Source organism: Magnolia sinica, chromosome 2 (genome assembly GCF_029962835.1).
Source record: "Magnolia sinica isolate HGM2019 chromosome 2, MsV1, whole genome shotgun sequence".
In the NCBI taxonomy this organism is placed as follows: Eukaryota; Viridiplantae; Streptophyta; class Magnoliopsida; order Magnoliales; family Magnoliaceae; genus Magnolia; species Magnolia sinica.
The window spans coordinates 137598241-137610543 of record NC_080574.1 but is presented as its reverse complement, the minus strand read 5'-3'; the positions used below and the strand labels follow the sequence as shown (position 1 = coordinate 137610543).

General features: G+C 42.9%; 1 protein-coding gene across 1 annotated transcript; it reads right to left on the bottom strand.

Annotated features, from left to right (window-relative positions):
• Positions 1-814: 814 nt before the first annotated feature.
• Positions 815-6896, bottom strand: LOC131237876 (high affinity nitrate transporter 2.5-like). The gene is made up of 2 exons (XM_058235917.1): positions 5224-6896; positions 815-1376 (listed from the first exon to the last, which is right to left on the bottom strand). Exons 1-2 carry the CDS (start codon positions 6363-6365, stop codon positions 1001-1003), a joined length of 1518 nt encoding a protein of 505 aa, XP_058091900.1. The 5' UTR covers positions 6366-6896; the 3' UTR covers positions 815-1000.
• Between the last annotated feature and the right edge of the window lie 5407 nt (positions 6897-12303).

Sequence of the window (12303 nt, the reverse complement as noted above, 5' to 3'; positions counted from 1 at the left end):
TTTGTTCATTTGGATCTTTCTGTTTCTTAGCCATCTATTTGTAGGTCACTGAATGAAGGCCTCATTGGTAACTTTTTTGGGTGTGGTCCATCCCCATGGCCCTCATTAAATCAACAGTGTGAATCATAGAACCATGGGCCTCAGTTGTTGAAAGTTGAAACAGACACTAGCATTCTTGGGGTGGGGATGATACACTTTCTTCTCAAATAGGGAATGCATTATCCTCGATTGATGATATGCATGTTATACTTATTGCTTTCAGTTTGTAGAAGTTGGGCCCATGGCTTAGTGATCCAGATCATTGGCAGATGGACCACGTCCCAATTTTCCTAGATTGGGAGATCCTAGCCACAAATCATGGGCTTTTTTTTTTCCAGTTTAATGAAGACCATTGATGCATCCCTTCTTGACTGTCTTTTGCAAGCCACAAAATTGAAGGGTCAGGATTATGCCATGGAGGAGATTTCTGGGGCATGGTCTATCCATGGTATGCCCAACCATAGTTGCCAGAATGAGAAACTGATGCAGGAATAGATGTGAGAAATGGATGCCTAAAACATTCATTTTACAACAATTGTTATAGCATTTAGCTAGAAGCATGAAACTAGGGGGGCAAAATGTTGGTATTAGTGAAGGGAAATGAGTTCCAGTAACTATGACCTAACACGTCAAATGGTCTAGATCACTGAACCATGGGTACCAATTGCACAAACTGAAACCCCTCTAAACCATACATATCCTCAAGTCAAGAATCATATAATTCCTCTTTTCTCAATAGACAAGAACACACAGGAGCTGAGGATACACAACATCATAAAAACCAGTGCTCAAAAGCTTATTTCATTGCCTTAGCCTTCTCCATACAACCTAATACCAAGTAGTAACTTAGAACAGTCCTAGTGCAACCTCATACACCTATTGACAAAACACTTGCATATTAAACACGCTACATTTTTTTATATTTTTTCCCTTTTCAGGAATCCCAAATCCTTGTTAGGATTCATACGCCTCCTGGTGTTCCGTTTGTAGGAGGTGAGGGCATGGAAGTCACCCGTCGACCTCTTTCGCTCTTACAGTTATCTGCGAATTTCAAGCTTGCGAGATGGCAGCCTTTCTCCTTCTCCTTTGCGTTCCATTCCGATATGTAGTACTCTTCTTCTGTGGCATTGTCCTTAGTCGATGGGCCGCAGAGCATCCCACCCCACTGCGGGAAGTAGATCAACCATAAAGGGAGGGTGCAGGATATGATCATGACACCCATGAGAGTGATCCCAGTTTGCTTCGAGTATCTGGAGCCCTTGAAGAATATCAGCTGTGTCAAAACCGCACCCACGTTCCCTCCGCCTCCTGTCATTCCAGAAACCACTCCTAATGACCTGCAAAAGTTTTAGAAATTACTGTCAGAGAAACAAGATCACATGGAATGTATTGGTTCAGAGATCATCTCGCTCTGTTTTGTTTTAGAAGAATTATAGGGTCTTCTCCCTCGGCAAATGCATAGCTTGCTGATGCCAGGATCTGCACATGGTAGACCGATGGTTTGCGATCCAGATTGATGATCTGGTGGGTCCTACTGTTTAAGATCTCCAGCCTTGCATCTTTGGCCCATCTTATGCTGAATGTGGACTGACTTGCCATACTTTTGTTGCAACTGTTTATTTGCAGAAGTGTATCCATGGCGGGAGTTTTCTCCTGAGTTTTGGTTTTTCTTAGGGATTGGGCCCTTTAGTTTTGTTCTTGGTCTTTCTTTCCAGGTTCAGTTTAGGTCTTTTTTCTTTTTCTTTCCGTCTCTCTTTTCTTTTGGTTTTTCTTCTTTGGGGGTCTTCCCCTCCTTGTATTATCTCTGTCTTTTCTAATGAAATTCTCATCTTTCAAAAAAAAAAAAAAAACTGTTTATTTGTAGGTTGCTGATTGAAAGGTCAGGATCTTTTGATTGGGGTGTCCCATACTAGCACCGGGGCCCATAAGATCAATGGTCTGGATGACTGAACCATGTCCCTCACACATCAATAAACTCTTAAATTCCTCCTTATTTTACTGTAGACATTCCTGTATATGGAGAAGTTAGCAATGTATATCCTTGTCTGCGAAGTTATTTTTTGATTGGGGTGTCCCATACTAGGTCCTAATGGGGAACTGGGTTATAACTTGTTTTTCTATCTTGTCCAAAGCGATGTTTTACACTTTTATGTGTACAAGAACTGAACTGTTTGTCTGGCGGGTCCCACCATGAATGGTCATGGTCATGGCCATAGATTCTGCGATAGAAGACAGTCTGATTGATAGTGCAATTTGGTCCAGAAGATCTAAGCTAGTCCAGGATTACTCAACCAGGGTGATCGAAGACGAGATATCGTGGAGGCAGAAATCTAGAAGTAAACGGATAAAGGAAGGGGACAAAAATACCAAATATTTTCATAGTCTAGCCAGCGCTCGAGCCAGAAAGAACAAGATCAACAGTCTGTTGGTGAATGGAGTGCGTACCGAAGACAAACATCTTATATCAGAGGAGGCTATTTCTTTTTTTAGAAATCTCCTTCAGGCAGAAGACTGGTGCAGACCAAATCTAGACGTCCTCTCCTTCAATCATATCTCTGACTTGGAAGCTTCATTCCTTAAATCTGAGTTTACAATAGAAGAGGTTAAGGATGCGGTGCAGGTGTTGGGAGGAGACAAAGCCCTCGGTCCTGATGGTTTTCCGATTCTGTTTTTTCAGCATTTTTGCGAAATTATTCAGGGACACTTAATGGCCTTTGTCAAGGAATTTCATGATAAAGGTAGGTTGTCTAGATCGATGGGGGCATCCTTTATTGTGCTTATCCCTAAAATTCATGGAGCAGACTCCTTGCATGACTTCAGACCAAGCAGTCTCCTCGATGGGCCTTACAAAATTCTGGCCAAAGTTCTAGCTTATCAGTTGAAGGGGGTCTTAAGCAAGATTATATCTTATAATCAAAGTGCGTTTATCCTGGTTAGGCAAATCATTGACAATGCCCTCATTGCTTTCGAATGTCTAGACCCAAGTCATAAATCTGGATCCAAGGGCTTCTTATGCAAACTTGATCTAGAGAAGGTTTACGATCACGTCGATTGGAATTTTCTTCAATATATGCTTCAAAGGATGAGTTTTGAGATCAAATGGGTATCTTGGATGAAGGAATGTATCGGGTTAGTGTTCTTCTTGATTCGTATAAACGGGTCCCCCAAAGGTTTCTTTCAGAGTTCTAGGGGTTTGCAGCAGGGAGATCCGTTATCCCCCTTCTTATTCCTTATAGTGGGAGAGGCCCTTTCAAGTATGTTGAGCAAAGGCCAGGCAGAAGTCATTATCAGTGGCTTCAAGGTGAAAGGCATGGACTCCACTATATCTCAAATTCAGTTCGCAGACGATACTCTTCTTTTTTTGTGAGGCAAATCTGAACAAAGTCAGCAATCTCCGTACTACTATCCGTTGTTTCGAAGCAGTTTCGGGCCTTAAAGTGAATCTGAGAAAGTCACGTATGTTTGGCGTCAATCTGGATGAAGCTGAATCCAGAGTTTTTGCTGATTTTTTCGACTGTGCGTTGGGATCTCTTCCGACCACCTTTGTTGGGCTCCCTTTATGCGTAGGTAAACCTCCATTGGTTTTATGAGATAAAGTAATCGATAGGTTTGAATCATATTTAGCCAGGTGGAAATGCAGATATTTATCTTTAGGAGGTCGTCTTACTTTGATTAAAGCGCCACTCTCTAATCTTCCCCTATATTTTATGTCTCTATTCAAATGTCCGGCTAAGATTCTCGGTATCTTGGAAGGACTAAGACGCGGCTTTCTTTGGCAAGGGATGGAGGAAAAGAAGAAATTTCATTTGATCGATTGGAAAGAGGTTTGTCAGCAATATCAATAAGGAGGAGCTGGAGTTAGAAACCTCAAAGTTATGAATCGGGCCCTGCTAGGCAATTGGTGGTGGAGACTTGGGACAGAAAATGGGTCTCTATGGAATATTCTGATCAAATGCAAATACGGGCACACGTCTGAAGGTTGGTGATTTAAGGATTCTTCTTCCTATAGAGCCTCTGCTCTATGGAGAGGTGTGTTATGTTCTAATAAGGAAGTTCGTAGGAGTATCGGTCATTCTATAGGCAAAGGAGATAAAACCCGATTTTGTAAGGATATCTGGGCAGGTTCTTCGGTTTTGAAAGATGATTTCCCCTCATTATATCGCCTGGCTCCCAACCCATCCATTGCGGTTGCTGATTGCTTCTCAATCCATGGTAATGACGTTGTCTGGTATCCCCCATGCAGAAGGAACTTTCATGACTGGGAAATTGGAGAATTTGTTGCCTTACTTGATTGTATTGGTAAGTGTAAACCAGATATTCTTCATAATGATAGGCTCGTTTGGAGACCCGACAAAAGGGGGTTATTTTCAGTGAAATCCCTATATCTCTGTATTGGCAGGAAAGCAGTTATAACTGACGAGGTGATGACAACTAAAGTGTGGAAATATAAAGTGCCTCCCAAGATTGCAGTTTTCGGGTGGTTAGTGGGGAAGAGGAAAGTCCTTACAGTTGACAATCTAAGAAAAAGGGGAATGATAATCTTCAATATTTATCTCTGTTGTATGGCAAATGAAGAAATGATAGACCATCTATTCATTCATTGTCCTTTCTTCCATCAGGTATGGTCAGTCCTGCTTTCTTCTTTTGCGGTCTCCTGGACTTTTTCTCATTCTACGGATTGTCTTCTCTCTGCCTGGCATGGAGTCTCCCTGGGTAAACAGATTTCTCTGGTTTGGAGAATGTCTCTTTTAGCAGTTTGGTGGGCAGTTTAGGAAGAAAGAAATAGTAGGTGTCTTAGAGATGTTTCCAATTCGGTGGATTTCATAGTTAAGGGAGTGCATCAATTTATCATCGAATGGGCTTGTAGTGTGGTTAATCTGTCGAGTTGTAATTTTTCCCTTTTTTAGAGGACGTTTGGCCTGCCATCTCAGTGGGCTTTTCCCCTTCTTGTTTTCCCTTTCATATGCTTCAATTAATTCTCAAAAAAAAAAAAAGAAAAAAAAAAGATGATCCTAATCACTAGGTTTCAGGAAACAAATGACTGATGCCCAAACTTTTGGTCCGCTGAAGGAGTGGTTAGGATATTTGATCAGCCCGAATTTTAGCTCAATTGTGCCGCAGCTTTTGTGAAATTTCAATGTGAATTGAGAGAGAGAGAGAGAGAGAGAGAGAGAGAGAGAGCACCTTCTGGAGACGAAAGGAACAATACCAAACGTCAGCCCGCATGCAGCTTGAACAAACAGAGAGAAGGCGATCATGACACCAATGGAAGCACCTAATGATCCGACCTGCCCGAGCAAAATGCAGAACAACCCACCCAAGGACTGCACCACCCACAAACTCCACAGCCTCCCCCTCATCCCAAACCTCTTCCCCATCACATCTGATAAAATCCCACCTCCCGGCCTAGAAATTATGTTCGCTAATCCGAAGCTAGCTGCTATAATCCCAGCTGTGTGGAGTTTCAGATTGAATCTATCATAAAAATACTCTGCAATTATGTTATCGATTGTCAGTTCCACCCCAAAACAAAACCCATATGTCAAGGCCAGGATCCACCCTCTGTAGTTTGTGATTCCACGGTAGAAAACCTTTGAGAATTGGTCTTTCGGCTTATTGCCCGACTCGTGCAATCGGCTGAAATTTCCATCTGGGAGGTCTTGGCCGAAAGCCAATACGGCGAATGCAGTCAGGACTTGGAACGTTGCGGGGATGAAGAATGCAATTCGCCAGGCGGTGAAAGAGGTCGCGCCGAGGTGGCAGATGAGGGAGTAGACGAGGGGCATGATGAGCTGGGTGGCCCCACCACCGAGGTTGCCCCACCCACCGGAGAAGCCATTGGCAATGCCAACGACAGGGGCGGAGAACATGGAGCTCATCCAGAACTGGGTCGAGACAAACAAGGCAAGCGAGAAGCCAGTGAAGAAGCGGACGAGGAGGAATGCAGCGGCGGAGTTGGCGGTAGCAGTGGCATACACGGCGGGGGCAGTGAGGATGGACAGCAATGCTGATGCGAGGCGTGGGCCCATGAGGTCGCAGGCGGTGCCCATGGCGACCCGCGCGAAGACTGCACCGGAGACCGACGCGATCCCAGCATTGCCGATGTCAGTGGTGGAGAGATTGAGATTGTCGCGGATTATGGGGAGGAGGGGCGGTGCTGCGAAGGTAGATACGAAGCAGGCGAAGAAGGAGAGCCATGAGAGGTGAAAGGCCCTCATGTGCGGGGCTGCCACCGAAAACAATCTGAATTCCGTGGCCTTGTGCTCGGAGTCCACTGGAAGTGCAAAATTCGAAGGCACTGATTCTTCCCGACCAGAGATTTCCATGTTTCGCTTTGTGGGTCTTCTCTTTTATGAGCTGTTTGTTTAAGCTGTCTATGAATTTGAAGTTCTCCTATAGCTGGTGATAGAATTCTAGCTCATTTGGGTTGGTGGGTTTGCTCTTTTATTTCTGTAAGCTATCCATGAGAACTTGAAGATCCTCCATAACTACTGATAGATTATAGCTGTTTTGGGTTTTCTATGTAATCTGTCTATGGAAGTGAGTATCTTCAAAGCTCAATTCCATGTCTATATACATGTATGAGAGAAGTAACTGAAATAGGAAAATTCCATGGGCTGATTTTGGTCTGTTTTGCCTGGTGTCTGGATGTGTTTTTGGAATTTAGAGGGAGGGAGGGAGGGAGGGATAACTGAAATAAAAAGCACAATAGACAGATTTGATGTGGTTTTTCTTGTATTTGGGTGTCTATAGCTCTTTGGTGGTTTTTCTTGTATCTGGATGTCTATAGCTCTTTGGAGTGTGTGTGTGTGTGTGTGTGTGTGAGAGAGAGAGAGAGAGAGAGAGAGAGAGCAACTCCACCCCTTTGTTCTTTTAATGCATGCTTTGCAAATTCTCTTTGAGGGAATGTATTTGGAATGGGAAAATGATTTTATAGAATTCAAAGATGATGGGCTGGTACGATGGGAAATATCAAGACCAAGTGGGTGTTGAGGGTATTGACTTTGGGAACTCTCATCAGTTCCGAGACAAAAGGAAATGCTTTAAGACTTTTCAAAGAGGAAGGCTTTGATACTCTGTCTAACTGTGATAGATGATACACAGGCACTTTGAAATTCCATCAGCTTCATATAAGTAATTCGAACTAAAACTTCCAAATCATGGGTCCAAGTTTAGATGTATCATGAACTAAAAAATTAAGCTTATTTGATTTTCTGACTATGGGATTGGTGGACATTTATTGGACGGTTGAAAATGAAAAAAGATATCCAATCCTCCTACTTCGACAAACAAGTGTCCACGAACCAAAGGTCAGGATTGTCCAACTGATCAGATTTTGGGTCTGTGACTTTGAGTCAGTTTAATTCGAGTTAACGCGTTCCTGTGTGTATCAAGTGTCATTTTCTACCAGAGTATCAAACAACTCCCTTTTCTTAATTGCTTGCTAACCTGTAAATGTCCAAAACATCCCTTTCTTGAATTTATTTCCCCTTTTCTTTATTATTAATTTTTTAACCGAAAGATGGCGCCAAACACCCATAATTCTAATCTCTTATTTTTTGAGGTTGACCATTACCGTCCACGTCGGATTGATAACCGTGCCCCACTCTTTCTACTTTTGGCAATATCATAGTACTAAGTTGTTCTATTGTATTACCAAAAGCCCAAAAGAAGGGAGAATGGATCGATATTGTGGGTATAGATATCAATTTACTCTTTCTTCATGGTACTCTCTGTGCAATTTCTTAGTGCCTGTGTATCATCCATCACATTGTGCCAGAGTATCAAAGGTTTTCTTTTTCTGTTTTTTCTTTCCCTGTGAGAGCTAACCACCTGCACCCAGCTGTATGCTAATTTAGTACGCAACCCTCTTTCCAATTAATGTGGCACTCTTGCATGACATCAGAGCCATGCAAATGATGGGCCCCACCATGAAGATCACCTGGCGAAAAAAATCAGGTCATGCGATTATTGAAATAAATGAACGGCTAGTGATTTGGCCCTGCATAAGAGCAATCCGTCTGATCTTTGAGATAAATGATCTTCATGGCAGGGCCTCCTTTTTAATGGGTCAGATCTACCACGCATGATAGGTTGTCTACGATAATTAGCAGCTTCTATTATCGACTTGCAGGACTTGAGTTGGAAAATTAGAAAATTGGATTTTTCTTCTTCCAAAATTTTGAAAATTGAGAAAGAAAACTCTGATATTTTAAGAGTGCATTTGGATGCAATAAATATCATGAAATTTGGGAAATGGTACTACGAGGTCGACCTCCTGGGAACTTCTCATGAGGTCGAGTTGTGTGGGCCCCACCTTGATGTGTATTGAACATTTATCCCATCAGCATGCACCACTCCATGGTGGGCCATGGGATTAAAAATCAAGTCAATCCATGACTTGGGTGGGCGCACCACATACCACAGTTGAGAGGGGTTACCCTCACATTAAAGCATTCATAATCATTTATTAGGCGCATTGAGATGTGTTTCACAAATCCAGTCCATCCATTGTGTGTGTCCCACCTGGATGAGGGGTCAGAACAAGTTTCAGCTGCATCCAAAACTCAGGTAGGCCCCAACAGGTGCTTTTATATGTTTTAGGCATGGCCCACCTGAGTTCCGTGTATAGATGAATTTTGGCATATCCCATGACCTAAAGGAGACCCATCAAATGCACATTGTTGATTTTCAACAAACATCATGGTGGGTCCTACACAGCTCGACCTCATGGGAAGTTCCCATGAGGTCGACCTTATAGAACCTTTTCACATGATATGTTTGTGATATTTCTCTATCAATCAGTCTAATTTGATGCACATGAGCATCTCTACATATGGAGAGGTCTAAAATCCAACCAGCTGGACTAAAATGTAGGGTCCACCAAGCATATAACTTCAACCTTTTTAAGTGCATCTGAAATCCAACCCTTCCAATTAGGTTGGCTATACAATCAGGATCACCTATTACAAACATCAGCCCCATCTACTCATCAGGTGGGCCACACCATTAAAAAATTTGTAGCCATTGATAAATAGCAAATTAACTGCAGTCCCCTCCATAAATGAATATGGTTGATTTTTGCATCCCTTAGTTTTGGTATCTCCGCCCACACGCATTGACTTTGTATCGTAGTAATTGTCTGTCATTTCATTTATTTCAATTTAATTGGAATTTTGTTTCTTTTAAACGGTGCTGCCGAACTCGTCCATCTGCAAAATAGATGCCCTGGCACAAGATCAAGCTGGGCCCACTCTTCTGGTCAGCTAAAGTATACCAAACAAATGGACGGCTGTAAACAACTTGATCCAGTTTTTCCGAGACAAGCACCTGTTTTAACATTGTGCCCACCTGATTTTTTTAGCCAGTTCAAGTACGGACCTACCTGATGGATGGCCTGGATCTCGCATCGTTGTGCCACCGTGGCATGTATGGACTATGGAGGCTAGCAGACGTGTGGAGTTACAAAGGGTTGCGATGTGGCTTATCAAGATTAAATCAGCTTGATCTAAACCATTCATCTAGTGGGTCCACTAAGGAGATGTTATAACCCCAAAATAACATTGATCCAGCAATTCTAACAGTGGAGACAGGTGATTTTGACCATTGAATCTAATCTTTTGTTTGTAGGTAATCAGATGGATGATTTGGATCATAGAGATTTCCATGTTGCATTGGACCCACAGTGAGTACCACCTGATGAACGGTTTAGATGATGCTGATGACATCTAGGTATCTTGGAAGGTCATGCATCTGCATCTTGTTTGACCTGTCACGCATCTGCATCTCATGGTATCACGCCACGTATCTAGCGTGAAACTATGAAGGACTGTGGTGATTGTTCACAACTATTTTTTTAAACGGTGATGGCTACTCCACTGACCAAATCTCATTCAATCTGAACCGTCCAAATTGCGGGTGGCCAGTAAAGATTGAGCATAGAGCAAACATCACACTGATCAGATGATTTCAACCATCTTATTTCACCCAATGAAAGTGGAATTCATAAATCCATTTGATATCCAAACCAATGATTGTGATTCCTTGTCTGGTATCATTTTTTTTACACATCCATGTACTCTATATTTTCTTCCACTATTTGAACGGTCTAGATTGAATAAAAATGCATGCCACCTGTGTAACAGATGAGCCACCACCATTTAAAAGAGGTGGTTAGGTGGCGTTTTAAAGCCCGGAGGGCATTTTAGTAATCGTCGAAGGAATATTCAAACCAAATATTTATTTCAAGATCCGAGAATCTTTCCTCGTGAAGCGTGTTGCTTTGTTTCTCTTCTACGTTGCATTCATGCATTTTAACTGCATTCGCGCGTGAGATTACAGGTTTTCCTCTCCATGCACGTGCCGGGTAGATACATTCATAAAATATCAGATCCGTTCATTAAGTGGAAAATGCATTAAATTTTCTTTTATAATAAATTAATAATGTTTTACACATCAAATAATCAATATATAAAAAGTAATTTTAGATAAACAGGATCAGCCGTTTATATCTAATAATCATAACGATGTAATATTTTTTCTAAGGACTGTATAAATGTGTGGTCCACCTGATGAATGATAACGATCTTGATAAATATGTCACATGGATCCATGTGTTGGGATCAAAATGATCGAACCCATGCGATCGGGTCTTCGTAGTTATTACGTCGTTCGGTGTAGAAATCTCGGCGGGCCTCTGAAGCGGCCGTTCACATCTCCTTGCACGTGTCCATACTCATACACGCATATTTAGTGGGGTCCACCGGATAAACTGACTGGAAAGATTAAGGGCTGAGGAACTCCATGGATTTTCACACGTGTTCCACTTGAGCGCATGTGTTTTAGCACGAGATGCACCCGTGCGAAATGAAGGGTCGTGATGCGATCCCCAACGAGGGGACAACACGTGTGATATATCAGGGTGGATACACACGTCCAAACCTACCAAAAATCAGGGCAGTACAGCCATCTAGTGGGGTACCCACGTACGTTGAACTTGGACCGTTGGATTATTTTTTAAAATCCAACTGACTATTGTTCTCAAGCCAGTTTGCTGGCCTGAGGAACCAACATTATTTTTGGTCCATGGGATGCTATGAACGGCCAGGATCTCTGAAACGTTTACCTTGGCTCACATCTCCGATAGCGTTCTGAAGGGCTCTTCATTGATTCACAACCCTTGAATAAATGAGAATACCAATCCATGAATGGGCCCAGATCTCTGACACGTGTACCGTCCGCCCCTAGATAGTGTTCGACCCCTCACACGAGGGAGGGGCCCACATTGAATTACGGCCCTTGAAAAATGAGAAAGCCATATGATATCTACTCGCGCGTGTGAGCTCAACGGCGACTTTTGATGCACGGCTGCGGACACCGCGCGCGCGTGCTCGTTTTGCCTCTGTCGCCACCCGGCCTCAGATGCAGCACGTATCACCGCCTAATGGGGCCCACCGCCCACATGCTGAATGTTCTAGTGATCGGAGCCGTTCCTGTTGTGGACCCATGGTGTAAGGGCTACCTTGAATGGATGATTGTGACCGTCATCGTCTGCAGACGAATTTAAAATGATGAAAATAAAATTTTCAATGGATCCAAAAATTCAAAGGCTAGAATCATTAGTGAAGCGAGATTATGAGCTAATAGCTTATCTGTCGTAGTAACTAGAATTTGGACGGTTCAGATCATTGGACAATCTCAGCATGTGGGCCCAGCGGGTGGCGAGAAGATCGCGACAGATGCATGCAAATCGTACTCATATACCAATTCATCAGGTAGGACCCACGTGAAGAATTCCATGGCCCAACGATCACACAAGTACACTCGCAGGGCCTGTCACAGTCGTGTGAAGCATGGACGATCCACAGGATGAAGTGTCAGACCACGCTTTATATTCAAGGTAGCAAAGTCAAAAGCAAGGGCTACCGGACACCCGACCTCTGTGGGGTCCACCATGTTTTATATATTGAATCCTCTCCGTCAATCAGGTGAGAAACATTATTTTACCCGCAAATACAGAATATTATCCGTATTAAAACTCATATGGGCTACAACAGAGGGAAAAAGTAAATTTGCTACCACAACCGTGCACATGGCGTGGCCTACATGATTCTTGTAACAGGACATCCTTTTTTGGTGTATCTGATCAACGGTTTCGATGAAAGATTAATGTCATGGTGTCCCCACATTCGAACCTATGGTTGGCATTCCATTCCCATTGTTTCATGTGGTGTGTCTCATCTGGGTTGTGGATCTAGCTCATTG

Excerpts from the sequence above, each read along its gene's own strand:
- LOC131237876 (XM_058235917.1), bottom strand. The coding sequence starts at position 6,365 with ATGGAAATCTCTGGTCGGGAAGAATCAGTGCCTTCGAATTTTGCACTT. Across the intron at positions 1,377-5,223 it reads GTTCCTTTCGTCTCCAGAAG|GTCATTAGGAGTGGTTTCTG; the intron begins GTGCTCTCTCTC and ends AAACTTTTGCAG.